General features: G+C 41.7%; 1 protein-coding gene across 2 annotated transcripts in view; it reads right to left on the reverse strand.

The window, feature by feature from the left end:
• The window catches only part of LOC138288186 (protein NEDD1-like), a 445,800-nt gene that overhangs the window by 196,396 nt on the left and 230,031 nt on the right, over positions 1 to 19,373 (reverse strand). For both annotated transcript variants that reach the window (XM_069229528.1, XM_069229527.1), the window contains one exon: positions 9,854 to 9,959. In XM_069229528.1, the coding sequence (XP_069085629.1) occupies positions 9,854 to 9,959 (106 nt within the window). The remainder of the gene's footprint in view (positions 1 to 9,853; positions 9,960 to 19,373) is intronic.

Raw genomic sequence — 19,373 nt, forward strand, 5'->3', positions numbered from 1 at the left:
AGTTTCTTTTGAACCTAGTAGAGATTACATGATGGTCAACTTTTTATCTAAATAACTTGAATTTTGTTACCTCCTGAACATGATAGTATGGGCACCTTCTTCCTCATATAAGCAGAATATTCACAAATGATTAAGCTTAAAAAAGACAAGATGTCCGATCATCGTGCATTAGGAATAACAACAATTATAAACCAGATGGGCTGTTCAAATGCTGTTTTACATAATGGGCACATGTGCTAAAGGCTTTCTTCAACACTGTGACAGATGGTCATAAGGAAAGGTAAAGTGATGTTGCCAGTCCTCCATCAGATGCTGTACAGCAATGTACTTGTCACTAGCAAAATTGATACACTTGCAACACAGCTGGTTACTTTTTCAATGCCTACTCACCCCAGGCCAATGAAACTACTGTACCATCTGCCTATATTGCTGCCCAGGTAGATTTCATTGTGAAGTTGCCCAAAGTGACACAAACGTTTTAGCCAGACTAGGATTGCATGCTTTTTCTATGGTCAGGAGTTTAGCTGGCTCAGGGAGGGACATGCAAAGAGACAGAAAACACGGACACTGAGAAACTAATGCACAGACACTTTAGGAGATAGATTTGTGCCAAAAGTCTATACAAGCTTTGCACATGGTCACAGGGTAAACAAGACACTGACTCTTGGACAGAGAACACACAGAAACTGAAAGAGGAATTAAATGGACACTTTTCAGTCCATATATTGAAACTAGCTGAGTGGAAATGATGGGACAGGGGACTACACAGACACTGAAATAGGAGACACACTGACGTTAGTACATGCAGTACACAGACACTAGTATAGGAGATGAAGAAGTACTTAGAAAGGTAATTTATCAGAATATCACTGCCAGAGTCATTATGTAAATAGAAATATGAGACTCTAAATTAGGGTGTGTGAGCTTCACATAGTCTGTTTTTAAGCAACAGAAAGCTATGCAAAGTGCATATAGTCCCACTGTTTTAGAATAATTGAGGGACAATGGCCGGCAGCCCTTTGTGGCAAAGGTATACTTTTACCACTGCCTACAGAGGATGCTCATTTGAAGTGCTGGACTGGTACTGCTCAGCAGCTTTCCACACCACACCTGACTCAGAGCATGAAGCACAGAATTTCCTAACTAGCCCCATCTCCACTTGCATCCTCTGTGGCTTTGCCCATCTGCCGGTGTCCTGTGTGAACGTGTCACCCCTTTACTGTCCTCAGTGCTACCGAGCAACTATCAATAATAACTGGAGGGTTCAGCCTGCCAATCTACTATTTCTTGCTACGGGATGCCCCAACCTTTAATAGAAAATGTTATTGGGGAGCGTTACAAAGCCATCTTGTGCCCCAGTGCTGTGAGTTTTACTCGCTGGGCTCATTTCATCCTTCTCTTGTAGCACCTTCCTGTCCCAAGAATTCTATGATCCCCCCAGGAAGCTTGAACCATTGAACCTCCTGTTCTGTGGCTAAGCAAGTTAAGTCTGTTCCTGCACCTGCAGGTTTATCAAGTGTCTTTTGGACAAGTTATGTTATCCATGGTGGCCTTTTGAACTGTACCATCATGCACTTGGAGTTCCATCATACATGTTAATGTTTTCCAACTAACATTTGCACCTGCCACTTTCAAGGCCTCATATCTATTGTATGTAACACATGATTTTCTCCAGGTTCCCTGAAATGTTCCACGTAGGACACGTGCCTTTTGGAACAATCTCTTCTTCACGTATAAATATGCCCTCTGAACCTGCATCGCCACTTGGCCTCATTCCAGTCCTGCGCCAGCATCATCCCTGCACTCATTTCCTGAATTAACTGAAACTTCAAGTGCTCTAGTCTTCCAGCCTTCCTGAAGATTCTGTGATCCTGGCTTCTGCGATGCTTCAAGTGTCTTTATTCATGATCTATGATACTGTCTCCTCTTGAGCTACTTGCACCACAGCCTCCCACCTTCTTCAGTTTCCAGTCAAAGTTCAAGACAAGGCTAAATACTTTACCCTCAGGTTAGTGTGCACTAATCCATAGTTTAGTAGATAGTTCCAAGACTGATTTTCAAGAAGCCTAAGCATGTTTTTGAATATTGGACATTGTTGTAGTATAACCCCTCAAGGCCTAGCGCTCCAGAATCTTCATTACAGTGCTCTGAACTTTACTGGATCCAAACTGAAAGTTTGCTACTCTGTTTCTTGAAAAGTTGTATCTAGTATTTTGGAGAAATATTTAGAGTGTTAAGTTTTATCAGGGTTTGAATCTGAGCTTTGTATGTTATGGAGTGCCAGAAAACTCCAGTTTAATCTTGGAATATTTCCTGCTCTCTCTCATGCAATATTTATGATGAAGTCTGTAATTGTACATTATCATGTAAACAACTGCTAAAATATTCTTAGTTGAGGAATGGTGGGTAGCATTGCTTATTGTTGTTTCTAGTGTTCTGCACCTGCTTAGGATAATAAGATCCAGGGAGTCCCGATCCTACTAAGCAGTGTGCAAGACAGCTCAGCACTTCCCCCTAAGTGACACAAGTTCACCTATTCTTTTTCATCCCATCCTTCCTTTCCCCTGAGGCAGTGGGTGAATGATGGTTAACTTTAGCTTTGTTCAGTCTTTGCCTCCGGAGGGACTGGAGGTCCAGCATCGTCTCTGCGGTCGGAACCAGAATAGTGCGTGACAGAAGGCCAAGCCCCACACTTTCCACAGCTCAAACGATGTGGAGATTTTATTACATGTTGACCATTTAGTTCAGGCACTATCTAATGTTCAAGGTTCAATCCTTGCGGCAGGAAAATCTGTTCCTTAAAGATGAGTTAGTCCGATATCACCAGTGCCATTCACCCTGATTAACTGATGCAGGGGCCAGGGAGACTCCTAAAGACACATGGCCTGTTCTACAACTTGCACACTTTGGCGAAACAAAAAATTCCACCAGTCCATCCTTCATTTTAAATGTTAATCCTGTGCATGTCACGGAAACCGCTCCAACCCTTGTACCTCCTGCCCCACTGGAAAGGTTCTTTGGTGATAGTAATAAATTTGATGCATTTTGAAGTCTGTGTCAGTTTCTCGTTAAACCTGGAGCCTTTCCTCCCAACGCATCTAAGATAGCCTTTAATTTATCCTATCTTAGGAGCACAGCTGCTAACTAGGCAGTTCCACTCATTGAAAATAATGACCAAGTCTTACACGATTTTAGAAGATTTAAAGATGTGATGTGTCATCTCCATGCTAAATACTTCTTTAGTGAGGCTAGTGATAATGAGTTATTGGACTTACATCACCATAATAAGGATCTTCTGGCTTATATTACAACCTATTGTAGAATGGTTACTGAAACCCAATGGCAGGAAGAGTTCCTCCCTCTTTAATACACAATATGAATCTCCAATCGCACTGTTCTGAGTTGACTAATTTAGATATTTGGTTAGACCACAGGTTAATTGAATGTGAGGAAGAATGCCCTAGAGGGGAACCTAAACTATTGGTGGTACTCAAAAGCATAGAGAGACTGAGCACAAGAGTCAGGATAATGTAGAACCTATGCAAATAGGGGTCTTGTGTGGTCCTTTGACTACAGAGGAAAAAGATCCAAGAAAAAGGTTAAAATTATGGTAAGGCAGGGCACTTCGCTTGTGAATGTATTGTCAAACCAAAAGGGATTCGAAGACTGTTGCTATAATGTCCAGTTCAATGCAGGAAAACTAGACATCCGGCTGACGCAGAGGTCAACCAGTTGGGTAAGTTTCTAATACAAACCTTCTAGTTTTTTGCCAACACAAAGTTCCACAACATTATACTATAGTAGTCACCTTAGTTCTTTCACCTCAACTGCATAAGGTATCACCTACACACCTAGACTCTGGGGCTACAGAGAACTTTTCAGATGTAACCTTGGCCAGTTCCTTGCATGTACCATGTATTAAGAAAAGAGAACTGGAACCAGTTAGAGCTATGGATAGCTCTGAGCTCTCTTCTGAAATGATTCCATATGAAACTGTTCCTATTCCTCTAGTATGTGAGTTTAGGAATATGGAGACCTTGACCTTTGAAATCATCACTTCACCTACCTTTGGTGCTATATTAGGGCTCCCTTGGCTCCAGCTTCAAAATAAACTCACTGATTGTGCCCATGGCCTTGTCACCATGGGTCCCCAATTTTGTTGAAACCATTGTTATATGGAACCACAGGAGGTTTTGTCTCCATTGAGGTGCACTTCACTAAATTAACAATGTACAACACACGTTTGTGTACAATATCTGGATTTTTTTTAAATGTTTTTAATGGACAAAATGTTAAGCACTTACCTCCCCATAGGGAATATGATTGCGCATTGATTTAATTCTGGGCACAGCACTTCCCTGCAGACACGACCAAATTCTCTCGGAACCTGAGGGAAGATACCTGAAAAAATACCTGGATGAGCTATTAGTCCTGGGATTCAACCATCACTCCAGCTCCTCTTCATCTTTGCCACTCTTTTTTGATCCAAAATAGAATGGTGTGCTAAGGGTATGCATAGACTATAGAGCCCTGAATAAGGTTACAGATTAGACAGATATCCATTCCCCCTGACTCAAGTCTTGCTCGATCAGGTTTGGAAGTCCACCGTGTACACTAAACTAGATCAGCAAGAAGCATGCCACCTCATTTGTGTAAAAGGAGGCGATAAGTGGAAAACAGACTTCCAGACCAAATTTGGGTTATTTAAGTATAACATCATGCCTTTTGGGCTATGTAATTCCCCCAGTGTTGCAGTATTTTATAAATGAAGTTTTGCAAGAACTACTGGACATTTGCATAGTAGTATACATCAATGACATCTTCATTTACTCCCAAGACATGACAGAACACATAGAGCACGTCAGGAAGGTGCTTTAAAGACTGACTCCTTTTTGTTAAACTGGACAAATTTACATTTCACACTCAATCTGTTGAATTCCTGGGATATTTTCAATCCCTGAAAGGCATTACCATGGATCAGAAAAATTATCTTCTGTACCATGGAACCACTATATTTATTCCCACTAAGAATTTAAGACAGAAAGCATTGGTTTGATGTCATGACACTCCTCTGGCTGGTCATTCTGGAAGTCACAAGACTCTAGCTAATTGTCAGTGGTGGTTTTGGTGGCCAACAGTGTTGTCAAAGGATGTGCATGAATACATCCAGACCTGTCCCATCTGTTCTCAGAGAAAGACTTTTCCCACCCGCCCCTGCAGGTTTGTTAAGAACATTGCCTGCCCCCCACATCCCTGGCATTCTATAAGTATGGATTTTATCACAGAGTTGCCCAACTCCAACAGTTACAATACTATTTGGGTAGTTGTTGATCTGTTTTCTAATCTGGTGCACTTCACTGTCTAAAACAAATACCCAATGCCAAGACACCTTCCACCTTGTTTGTGCAGCATATCCTGCTGTTACATGGTCTTGACTCTGTCCTTATTTCTGATAGAGACCCACAGTTAATTTCCTGTTTTTGGTGCAGTCTTTTCACATCACTGGAGATCGGCACTAGACACTTGTCTGCTTATCCATAAACCGAATGGCCAACATAGTGAATAAATCAGGTATTGGAACAGACACTGCAATGTCTTAACATCTGCTCCTAAAGAGTGGGAGTCCTTGTTACCATTTGTGGATTTTCCATAAAACAATTCACAACATTCCTCTACTGGCATATCCCCCTTCTATTGTGTTACAGGCACTAATCCACAAATGTTACCAGAAAATATTGTAAAATGATCTGAAAGTTTACCTGCAATACAAAACTTTGTAAGGAACCTCTCTGAACCCCAACAAGAGGTGTTATGACACTTACAACAGGCTACATGCTAACAAAAATCACCAGAAACCACCGGATTAGAAAAGCGGCTATGAGGTTTGGCTTGCCACAAAAAACATACCTCCTCAAAAACTGCAACCTCCATTTATTGGTCCTTTTGCAATTGTAAAGATTGACAGCCTAGCAGTCAAACTCCAAATGCCAGATGATTTGCCTGTTTACCATATGTTCCATATTTCTTTCCTCAAACCAAATCGTGCCCAAACCCGCCCCATTCCTCCTCTTCCACTTGTAACCCTGGATGGTCACCTAGAGTTTGAAGCTCAAAGGATTCTAGATTCACAGCGAGTTAAGAGTGGTTTGTTTACTTATTTGCATGGAAAGGGTATGAGCCTGAGGAACACTCTTGGGAACCACCTAGTAATATGAATGCCCCTCACCTGGTTCATTCATTTCATGGGATCCTGACAAACCAATCCCAGTATGTTGCTCCTTGCAGGGGAGACTCTTGCGACTCCATCTTGTACCCTATATGCTGTGGGTTTGCTCGCAGGTTGCGTATCATACCTCCCTTGTGGCGATACCCTGTCACGAGCACTCAATGGTCCCCCTCCCAGGAAGGTTGAACCACTGAACCTCTATTGCTTAGCAAGTTTAGTCAGTTCTTGCATCTGCAGGTTTATCATGTGTCTTTTGGACAACTTACGTTATCCACTGTGACCTGCTTAACTGTACCATCATGCACTTGGGGTTCCATTATACCTGTTAATTGTTTCCAAATGCCATTTGTACCTACTAGGCTTCATATATGTTGTATGTAACAAGTGATTTTTCCCCATGTTCATTGGAATATTCCATGCTTCTACGTGGGACATGTGCCTTCTGGAACAATTTCTTCTTCCAGCATAAATAGCCCCTCTAAACCTGCATCTGCGCTTGGCCTCTTTCCAGGCCTGCGCAAGCATTATCCCTGCACTCACCTCCTGGGTCTAAACTTCCAAGCCTTTCTTATAAGTCTGTGATCCTGGCTTCTGCGAGGTTTTGAGTGTCTTCATTCATAATCTATGGTGCTGTCTCCTCTTGAGCTCCTTGCACCACAGCCTCCTGTCTTCTTCGGTATACAACTAAAGAGCTAGACAAGGCTAAATACTTCACCCTCAGGTTAGTGCACACTAATCAATAGTTTAGTACATCATTCCAAGACTGATTTTCATGAAGTTGTGAGCATGTTTTTTGGATATTGGACATTGTTGAAGTATAAAACCCTTAAGGCCCAGCACTCCGGGGTCCTTTCATTGCAGCGGTGTGAATTGTATTGTACTCAAACTGAAAGCTTGCTCCTGTGTTTCTAGGCAAGTTGTATCTGGTATTTTTGGAGAAACTTCTAGAGCATGAAGTTGTATCCGAGTTTGAATCTGAACTTTGTATGTTATAGAGTGCCAGAAAACTCCAGTTTATTCTTGCTTTCTCTCATGTAATATTTATGATGAAGTCTAAGTGTACATTATTGTGTAAACAATTGCTAAAATAGTTTGAGTTAAGAACAGGTGGTTAACATTGGTTATTGTTGTTTCCAGTGCTACACACCTGTATAAGCATAACAAGGTTCTGGGAGTCCCGATCCTAAGCAGTGCACAAGACAGTTGAGCAGTTCCCCCCCGTTGACACAACTTTATTTTCTTTTTTTATCCCATTCCCTCTTTCCCCTGGAAGCAGTGGGTGAATGAGGGTTGACTTTACCTTTGTTCAGTCCCTGCCTCAGGAGGGATTTGTTTTCCAGCATAGTCACCACGGTTGGAACCAGAGGAGTGTGTGACAAGGAAACAGGCAACTGATTTTATCTACACCTCAAGTAAAGTAACCACAGAAATTCTCAATCTGCTACATGTGTTTCAAAATGTTCAGATTTTTCCTAATTACTTGGCTGTAATAAAACATGTAGACTATCTCCTTTTATCTCATAAATACCCACTGGCATCCAGTTCATTAATGCATTAATTTCAAAAGCTTGTATATTTTTCAGCACACAAGCTCTGTTTCTAAATTTAAAAAAAAAAGATTTTGAGTTTTTCGCCAGTTTGTTCTTTGCACTCTCTAAATCTATGCCTCTATGGCAGCCCTAGAAGGAAACATCAAAGGATTGGAAGAAAGTCTTGTAGTTGTGGGGACTTTCTGACTTCAATGTATGTTTGTGATATTTTATCAAGAGAACTTAGCAGAAAGGCCAAGGAGCACTGTATGGGGTCAACCGCAAAGACACAGCCAATGTGTGAGAGGAGAGGTAGCTTGATTGTGGACTCTTAGGGCCATATGTACGAAAGCTTTTTCCCATAGACACAGAATGGGTAAAATCCTTTCGTACATCTGGCCCTTAGTGTATTAAGATTTAGTGGTTCTTGAAGCGGTGAATCATGAGTTATTTCCTAAACTGGAGCAGGCTTGTAACAGTCCTGATGGCTACAATGACATATTCCCAGATCCTAAGCACATTGATAGAGAAGGGCTGTAGCTTTGTTTTTTAATTTTTGCACTTCGTTATCTTCTTTGTATTCTAGATGCAAGTTTTCCTAGAGCCATTGCTTGCATCTTTTTCTAATATAGGCCACCTAACAAAAACAACCCTACACTGCATTTCCTTAACCTTTAACCATGAGCCCTATACTGTTAATGCACACTCTTTACCCTAAACATTCAACTGTTAACCCTTTAACAGATACATCTAAAACCAATACTCCAAAACCTTAATCCAACACTCTAAACCCTTAACCCTCCAACCTTTAACTTAACCATTAGCTGTATACCCCTTAACCCTATATTCTTAACCTTTGTCCCTATACCATTAATCTTTAACCAATAATTTCAGCCCTATAATTTAAACACATAACTTGGACTATTAGACTTTATACCCCAAATCGACTACCCTTAAAGACAACTACTCACCATTACTCAGTCCTAAATCACAAACTCTTGACCACAGTACCTTTAACCCCATACAGTTTAAAGTGCAATACTGCAAGCCAAATCCCTCACACTGTTCCCTAACCCCATAGTATTTACTCATAAACATTCAAACCATTAATCATTTATCTCACACCATTAATGTATGTCCTTGACACCTATTCCCTTTACCATTATATCCAAAACCATTAACCCTATACCCCAAGGCTTTAAACCTACCTTTAACCCCCATGCCCTTAAATCCTAACCACTGTTTACAGCTGTATCCTGAAACTACATCTGTAATCTTAAAGTCCTAACATTTAACCCCTAAGATCTTAGTGCCAATCCAATATCCCTCAAATCCAGAACGCTACACCCCACACCAATAGGCGTAATCCCAAACCAAATACCCTACACCCATACTCCTTTACCCCAATACCATATACCCTTAACCCTAAACCCCTAACCCTTTAACCACACCGTCTTTACTTCAATATAGTTTGGGAACAGTATGGGAAGTGTCCTTTTCTAACTATTTATTTTTAGAGAAACACTTGAGAAGCTTTCATTTTGTTTCCTTAGAGGTTTTGAGACAATACATGATGAGAAGACACTAGAGCTACCATAGAGAGGCATACAGACAGCACAGGCAATACATAGACACTGAGAAAAGGAAATACACAACATTTTGACAAAGAGGCGCATGCACTGGGTTTGGGGTGTATACTGCACTCGCATGACTGGAAAGAATCAGGTATTAGGACACGAAAACGTATACAGTCTGACAGTGAAACATGAAAAAGCTAGAGCATACACTAACACATACAAAGGGAACAAGCTGAGATGAAGACAAGGGGATACATAACCTTGAGACAAAGATATACACTTGGAAAAGATGGCCAGCATTTGAGACAGTTCGACTTCCATATTCACTCTGGAAGTCATGCACTCAGAAAGTGAGACAAATACACAGACACAGAAAAACACTGGCCAGAGAACACATTAACACCAGTAAAAGGGTTACATTGAGCTAAAGAAAGATCAAAAATAGCATGTCCTTTGTTAAATGTAAACAGCAAGTAAAAATCCATTGGTTTCAGACACGTAAAATACATTGCAAACCTTACCCATATTTGAAGTCCGGCTTCCTCCTGATGTGATGCTCTTTTTAAGAGATTCTCTCTTGTTCCCAGAAAACAAAGATGATCTACGTGAAGAACGCCTACCACAAGACTGAAATATATATATATAAAAAACATGATATAGCAGTTTGTGTGCATTAAGACACCAAAGAACAAGCATTCCCCAAACTGTCCTCAGAAGCAAGACCATTTCATTTTTCCCTCAGTGGCACGCCCATTTCATTTTGGAAGTGGACCAGAGAAATGAACCCCATCCTCCTTTCTGCTGCAAAATCTCCCTTCAACTACTTAAATCACTTTCTTGTAATACTCCATCCTCCTCACAGCAGTTCTCCAAGTCCTTTAATTGTGAAGGGTTGGGCCTCCAAGAATACCAAGGCAGTGCAATGTATACAGAATCTAATTTAAAAACAAAGAATACCTCCAATAATGGGCAGTTTAATAAAACATATAATCTTACTTCTGAGTAATTGGAGGGGCTACTTGGCGTATACCTGACACCAACAAAACTGAAGCTTGACTTTATCACTAAAATAGGAAACGTTATTATATGGCCCACTGCTTCATGTATTGGAAATATTATAGGTAAAGCTAAAGGACAATTTAGTGGCAAGCACATGTGCATGGGCTATATCTACTACTATTTAGCTACTTCATATTTCAATGTCTTTGTTGTAAGTCTCAGCAAAGGATGCACTGATACTGACCATACCATGGCGGTTTGTTGAGCTATGCTTTTACTACTGTTCCCTGTGCTCTGTCTATTCAATGTACATGAAAAATGTTTGAAATATTGCACGGTGACATATAGGCAGTTGAAATAACCTCAGCTTTTCCTTTTTCAAAAGGGTAGCTGTACGTTTTAGAAACATTTTGACAACTGATTTTCTTCTATTATGCCGTCAGATCTGGACCAAATATTTTAAGCATTGTGTTTGCTGTCTGAAGTCTGAACATATAAGTTTTTTCTAACTGGAAAGTTAGATTCCAGAGGCAATAAGATATTTTTTATCCAAGAAATAGCTTTAATTCCAAAGCCTGAGCCTGGACGAATTAGTATTAAGTTGCAGTCCAAAGTCGCAGTCAGCGTAACTTGGTTTGTACAGTATTTCGGTGTGAGTTTAACACCTTACACTATTTCAGCATATAGCTAGAGTCTGGATTACTGGTATTACTTGAGGAATGCCTCCAGCTGAACTAAAAACATTTAAATTGCTTTTAACATACGGTGAACTAAGTTTTAGCTTTAGTGGTGTAAATTCGAGACTGGGTATTGTGTAACTTTCAGAATAATTGCGCTGAGATTTTATCTGATAAACTCTGACTTGAAAGAGAGGTTTGCTATTCAATATTACAGTTTGCAATATCTGTGCAAAATGAGACCCAAGCCTTGAGGATTATGGGCCTGATTTTGATGTTGCTGATGTTACCGCCTAACCTGTGTGGCGGATGACTCGAGAAGACCTTCAAGTGGACGGTGTTACACCAGAGTATTTAGATGTTGCAGACCCGGAGGGGGTGTTCTGCTGGCGGTTTGCTGACAGAGAGGGACATTGTTGGATCCAATGGACAGGTAACTATGGCAGTGGCTGTGGAATACAGGTAAATCAAACACACAGACTGTATGTGTGTCCCCCTGCATCACACATGACAACACACCATTATCCACTGCCATCCCACCTCAACAGGAACATGCCGCAAACACATTTTGACATCCATCCATGACAACATACACACACTATTGACTCTGCACCCACACACAACTACACACTCCAACACAAACACACAAGCACATCACAACAACCACACAACACTCACCTGACTGATGCACGAAGCAACAAAACACAACAATAGCCACGCCATATGAAAGTGGCACAGATACTGACAAAACCACATCACCCACTAAACCTCGCTCCACCTCAACCAGCCAATCGCATCGCACATACGCATACTGACTCACACACACAACTCGATGCACATGACGACAGGTACAGATCCCCTTGCAATTTGTACACATGGACACAGTTGACAAGTATGATTGTACTGTCATTGATTTGCCAATGAATACGGAGGCCAAAATGACAGTTATGTATGTGTGCAATATGTGTTTTGTACTAGTGTGTCCTCATCTGAACCTGACTCACTCGTGTTCCCGACATTCGCATGTCAAAGTAATTTTTAAAAATTATGGTGGCATGTACATCTCTGCAGTGGCCCTGAGCCCACATGCAGTGACCCCCCCCCCCAACATAACAGCCAATGGTGGTTACCTACCTTCGTGTCCAGTGATGGGAGGGTCATGTTTTCCCTGTGGTCCAGTGGCAACAGCGACAAACAGTATGTCAAGTTGTGTCCAGCCAGGAGTAGAAGTGAAATCGTGTGAAAAGATGAGTTTTCACCACTCCTTCCCCATTCGCCAAATCAGAAGTGGAGGTTGGATCGCCACTTTTTACTTGGTGGTCAGGCACATCCAAATCTGCATGGCATTAAGTGTGGCTGGAGTCCCGCGGACAGTCACTCTTTCCTATGGTGCTGTTGCGGGGATGGGAATCCTGGGCAGAGGTGGCCGAACTAGAGTGGGTTAAACCAACATCTAAATCTGGCAGGTGGGCTGCCATGGCAGCGGAAGGGTTTTTAGTCAGAAAACCAATGGTGGGACTATTACCATCAACACCTAAAGGCCCTATGTAACCTGGAAGAAATCTTTGCTCTGAAGCTGGAGGATGTAAGATCTCAGCAGGGTTAGTTCTATTGCCGGAAGCAGGAGCCTGTAAGTTCAGTTTACCCTGTGGGATAGCTTCCGCTAGTTAGCCACCCTGTGAGATTTCTTTGCTCTGTGGTAATTGGCTTGACCATCTAGGATCTGTATAACTTTATATCTCTGCTGCTGCAGTCCTGAGTCTGTAAGATGTGTGTAATATTTTTTTTTAATTTTTTTTTTTTTTATAGAGCTACTCTACCCTGTGATTACAATGCACCATAGATAGGAACAAAACCAGTGAGAGCAAGTTTTAAGTTATGTGAGTAAGGACAGAAACTGACAAGAAGATACTAACACAAAAGAACCAATATAACTTAGGATAAGAAAGAGGAAACAGAGAAGCAGGTAAAGAGATGAGCAGGTGATCAGGGAGGAGAGAGGGAGACAAGGGTAAAGTAAAGGGGAGGAGAAGTAGTAAGTGAGAGACAGGGAAACCAGTGGGGTGGACTAGATGGGGGAGGGGCTCACAGGGGATGGGAGAAAGGGGGCAACAGTGTAAGGGAAGAAAAGAAATTGGGTGAAGGAGAGATGGCAAGAAGGAGAGAGGGGCAGGAGCTGAGGCTCATGAGAGAGTGAGAAAGGTGGGGAGGAGGGGATGGATGCTGAAAAAGGCAGGGGAAAGTGGTAATGATCAGCAGAGGTGAACTAGGTGGAGGAGGCGAGGTGTAGAGAGAGGTGGAAGATACAAGAAGGAGGAGAGGGGCCAGTTGGGCAGCTAGGTAGATAATTTTCAGGAAGCAGGGGTGATGAAAAAGGGGATGAGGAACGGGTGCAGGTAGAGGCTCTGGGAGAGAGAGAGAGAAAAAGGGGTGTGAAGCGGTGGGAGATGTAGGGGAAAATTGGGGGACCACCAGGTCAAGGAAGAAAAGGCAAGAGAAGTACAGCAGGTGATGGGAGACTCTAAAGAGGGCTAAAATGGGATGGTTAGGTAAAGTTGAGGCAAATGGGTTCTGCCCCTTTAGTCCTCCAGTTTTTTTTTATTTTGATCACCTTATTTTTGGACATTTACTGTGGGTGAGTTTCACTAACCAACTCTCGCTCACAGCAATTTCATGGTAATTGCATGTGTATACTGCCTTTTAAGCTAAGTGTGGTGCAGCTAGAGTAGGGGACGTTGGGCTAGTTATACATGCATCAGTGTGAAATAGTGTGAACATACGTATGTGCATATATGCAGGCAGAACTTACAAGACTATTGGTGTGCATAGCTTGGTAGAAGCAAACAGGTACCATGTATGTGCCAATTTTAAACTTGAAATTCGACATGTCAAAATTAGGCATTTTGACAGACAATCTTCCCTTTTAAATATGAAAAAGTAGGGGCACCACAATGTAATTATTCATTCTTGTGGGGGTTGAACAGAGTACAGCAGCCCTCCCACCCACCAAGGGATTTTCTAACTTGTCCCATGTCTACTGTGATCCAAAGTTTATGACCCCCAAGAAAGTTTTATGTCTATTTAAGCATTCAGAGAGCAGGTACCTTTACTCTTCAGCTGGGCAGCACAGTGACCCTTAGTGGTGGATCCTGTGGTTGCATTATGTGGCCTAATAACTGTAAGAAAAGACTTTGACACATGTTACTTTGATTTGCAATGTTTTTTTCAAAATGTTGTATTGACAGCGCTTTATTGGCAATGGTTATTGAAAAAAAAATTGTAATATCTTTATTAATAATGAATGCATTTGTTTCCATTGGTTTTAATGGTTGAACTAACATGTGCTTATTATTCTGGTGATCCGTTGACAAAGCCAAAATGCTGGCTTTCTAGGTTGATATATTGATATGATTAACATTCAACAAAGCGTATAGGCTTGCATTATATATTGAAAAGGTGACTCCTTGACAAACCCAATAGGCCTGCATTTATAAAATGCCAATCATTTATATTGTGATGCAGCATCTAGTATAGGTGGGTGTTGGGTGGTACTGTGATTATGGGACTCATGAGAAACTAGGGGTCAAATCTGATTTGAATGTAACTGCAGCCCTGACTGGACAATAACCTGTTAGTGATACATGACAGTCAATGGAGATTAGTAGCCTACATGACCACCCCAGAGATGGCCTCGGACTGCTCAACTTTGCTACTGAGGGGGTCAAGTGCTACAAAAGGGGTACTTGGTACCCAGTAAGGAGACAATTGTGGATCTATGAAATTACACGGGATTCGCAGATAATGAGGGAGTGGAAGGCCTGGGGAGACTTAGGTGGTCATTACAACCCTGGGGTAGGTGTTAAAGCGGCAGTAAAACCGCCAACAGGCCGGCGGAAATGTTGTAATGACCCGCTTAGTTTCAAAGTACAACTGTATGTGTCATCAGCACAGTTTAACTCTCAATTCCTCCATTGTATATAATGGATCTAGATAAATGCCTGACTCCTTAAGATCTGTGTTACCTGAGAGATAGTTGTTGTGTCACAAGCTTTGAGTGCCTGAGATCAGTGTGACCTGGGCATTTGACAGGAGCCGAACCATGCAATATGAGAATATCCAAAGATATACCTCTACTGTTTGACTTCTTAACCTGTGAAATCTGTGCAATATGGAATACCTTTCCTACCTGACCCTGAGTAATCAATGCAACATATGGCACTTATTTGAGGCCAGAGTCTATAAAATAAAGAATGGTTTTACAAGTCTGTACACACTATAGGATACAAGAACACAGGAGGGAGAAAGAAGAAATGAATAAGGGACCACCCTCCGCTTTCCTTTAGTATTACCATCCTTTACAGAAGAGAGGGAACCGTCCAAGCTAGCAAACTCTAGATTTTATAAGAGTTTCTAAATCACTGGTCTTAACAGGACACTAGGCCACCCAGAAGTAACAGGTCACTACTTGTGTGGTTATTGCAGCGTCTGCCATTTGACCACACCTACAAATGAAATTGACCTAGGTTTATATACTCCATGGCAATGACGACGCCACACTAATTGCAACACCTAACAAGTAATATATCCAATAACTTGTCCTTGCAACCTTAGGTATGTAGCATTGGCGACCCAAAAAGCCAGCACAAGAATCTGCAAACACAGGAGAAACATTAGATGTAGACACACCACCACCAAAATGGCAGAACGCTACATCACCAGTGGACACACTGTTGTAGACCTTAAATGGGTGATCCGGGAACATGTCACAGCAGAGACACGTAATCTGGAGAAAATTGTATTTCAGAAGGAGCAGCTATAGATTTATAATTATCCACGCAGAAGAAGGGACTGAATGATGATATCCCGTGGTGGAATGTGCTACAGTAACAAAAAACAGACAATAAGACCATTAGCTCACTGCCCTAGAGCTTACATTATTGAATATGGACTGCTGTTTACCACTAAGTGTGGGCAACACATGCATAGCTTCACAATATCACACATTTCACTGCATCTAGAAATAGTCTCTTTTTTATTTTAATTTTTCGAATACTTTTTTTTATATTTTATTTTTTCATAGTATTTATTCATATAAAAAAACCCTCTAAAATGGGGCTCTTTTTGGTTCTATTGGTTTTTGCCCCACATATAGTAATTCCCTTGTACTTGGATAGGGTACTACATTTCCCAGCTAAGACCTCATTTCCCAGTTTTCCTTTCCCATGTGACCCCCAGTAGCCAGTGGGAAATGCAATCTTCTTACTAGGATCATGTGACCTCAATCAGGTGACTTGAGCATGCTGCTTAAAAGACAGCCGACTCTGGGCAGGTCAGTGCCGGAGGAGTATGGGGAGTGAAGAAGTGATTAGGATGATGATATTTATTGGTGCAGTAAGTGCAGGGGTACCATGACATTTAAGTTCCTCCCTCTTGGAATAATTAGTTAATTATTATATTTTCTACCTCTATAGAGTGTGACTACAGGGATTGATCCACAGCCACTACCTCATGGGGCCTGAATTCTTAAGAGTTATGTAGGTGTTATAGATTAGACTAATGTTTTGATTTACACTAACATGTGCATGCTTAACAATATTGGCTATTGATTTTTTTTCATATGTGTTACTTTTTCATGTGTGTTTATGAGCATATATATGTTGAATCCATCTTGTGGGGAAACTCACATGACTGCAAACTTTGTTTTGCAAACAATAATTACAGTGTGCATAAGCACGAGACAACTACATGAACATGGGCAGTAATTACCCCTTAACAATACAATTTTGTGTTTCTCCATTTCAGAGACCATTAACAGCTAAAAAGGTCCTATATGGTCTGTATGATTGCATGCTTCCTGTTTAGCACACTGTGTAGACCAGCATTAGGAACTGGTACTTATTATAATCTGTAGAATTTCTATGGATGTAGTCTGTCCTGAAGAAAGCCTGCTGACCCTGAGTGGCACTTGAGGTAGGCTGAAACATGTCAACCTCATTGAATTATAGATGTTAGGGGTCATTGCACCCTTTATACATCACACTGTTTGTATCCCAGCTAAGGGACTTTAATAATAAACAAGAACTAGGATCCTGAAGGCTTTAAACTTGCACTTAGATTTTAGTGAGAACTCCACTTCCAAACTGCGTTGAGTCCACCCGCTCACAAAGGGTGCAGTGGGTGAAGATCCAATGATAAAGCATGCCAGTGGTGGTACTAGTGGGTGAGGATCCTACTAATCTAATGATGTGATGCAAGGGCTGCACTGTTTTACATGGGTGTAGATCCCTTTCAACGGTTAGGATAACTTTACAGCATGAAGCTTCAGTTTGTAGCAGCTTCTTTGTAACGTGATGGACTGTTCTGCTGTTAAATGCTTGGAATAGGGGCATCTGAAGAGATAGTTTGACCTTTAGAAGTCCACAGAGATATGCTATTCTCCAGTCACAGGATGTTCCACCCATGAAAGACTGGCATTCTACAACTGAAAATAGCCACTGAAACATGTATTGCCAATAAGTACTGTTCAGATAGAACATTCACTAAAAGTTACAATCCAAGACATATTGTGTTTCAGTGAAGTAAACAAAACGAAATTTCAGATTTTTTTGATCCTTCTACTTATACCACAAGGCATTCCAATTTGCCTTGCATGTCTGTCAACCTGCACAAGGAACTTTATCAATGGACTGTTACAAATTAAATTTATTTTCTTCATTATGTAGTCTGCATGGGTTTATTTTAGCAAGGGATTGTTTAGATTTTGCCGAGAACTGCTATTTGGTGGACATTAGTAAAAGAGAGTGTCAGCAGAGTCTGTTGATAAGGTTCAGAAGGTTTTTAGGCATGACCATCCCTTTTCTCTGCCCCGGACTGCTACTGAAGAAAGGCTGCCAAGACACAGGTGCAGTGTTTTTCCACTTCATTGTACTCATGATTTGGATACTCAAGCTGCATCCAGAATCACCTCTGCCTGCTCTGAGAGCCATCACATTGCACGGTTTGTGTCTGCACTAAAGCCAGAAAATAATAGTTGGAAGGACACCACCCATAACAGTTTCCAAGTCCTTTCACATAAGATACACATTCCCGGTACAGAGAGAGAGATCATACAAATGTAAACAAAACCACCCCACATTGTTCCAAGCCTAGCTTCTTGACCAATGAAGAGAGTGCTCTGAAGCTTACTTGAAGAGCTGTTGTGAGTCTGTGGTTAGAGTCTGCACAACAGCAAGTTAGAAAGACATGTGGAGCTCTGCACAACTTGCTTGAGAGGCTGTTCATCTGCCTAGCACCTACAAGCCTATGGGACTGCTCATAGAGGGAAGGGAAAATACCTGGCCTGCAGAAAGAGAGACTGCTTAGGAGTAAAAACCCAGCCATGTTCCAGGCATGTGGAACACCCAGGTACTGACCCTTGTTAAGAGTGGTCATTCATTAGTTTTTAGAAAACAGAGCTCATGCGTCCAACAGACAGAACTGAAACCATAATAACAGCTTGTCATCCTGCCCCACTGCAGCATGCCTAAAGGACTGGTGCTGCTGCTGCCCAACATATAGCATACCCTGCAAAGAGCCACCCTTTCCATTGAAGCAGAAGACCCCGCTCTATTACCAAAAGGTTGCAACTGCTGAAGAGGAGCACTCACCGATCAGGTCTGTCATGCTGATGAGATCATTGGTCCGAGTGAGGCTACCATCAGTAGTGGCTTGACATTAGAGAAGACATCGTCAGTTCAATCCTGATGGGTGCACCATCCAGCAGCACAACAGACAAGTCTGCGCTGGGCAGGTAAGACAAAGACTGATCTGGAAAGTTTGTGAGACTGAGCCTTGAATGCACAAGGATAATCCTGCCACTAAAACATTTATCTATTGTCAGTATAGATTATTTGGCCCTAGAACTCTTTGAGCTAAACTATCAATTGCCATTTAGGTAATTGCTTAGTGAACCCATACCATTGGCACACAACCTCAACCACAACCACAACAGTTGTGGTCAAGAAGACACTTCTGTGTGATGACCCCTCCCCCCGCCCTGAGCAGGGTCTGACAAAGACCTTGGCTGTTTTTCTTCAAGATGGGTGAGAGATTAAAGGAGTTCCAAAATATGGAGCACTGGGTCTCTAGGTATACTCCCCCTTCTCCTTCAGAGTTATGGCTCTTTTTGTTTCCTGATCTTTCTCTCTTCCCGACCAAGTTGAAGAAAGATGGAAAACAGTTGTCTCAGTCTTCTTTTCTGAAAGAAAACAATCATCCATTGGGCTGTTCAAGGGTTCTTTTATTTTGCCTTGATTTGGGGACATTACGTTTTGTGGCATGAATTGCAGCACATTTTCCTTGGATTATGCTTAGAGTCGACCCCTAC

Source organism: Pleurodeles waltl, chromosome 4_1 (assembly GCF_031143425.1).
Source record: "Pleurodeles waltl isolate 20211129_DDA chromosome 4_1, aPleWal1.hap1.20221129, whole genome shotgun sequence".
Lineage (NCBI taxonomy): Eukaryota > Metazoa > Chordata > Amphibia > Caudata > Salamandridae > Pleurodeles > Pleurodeles waltl.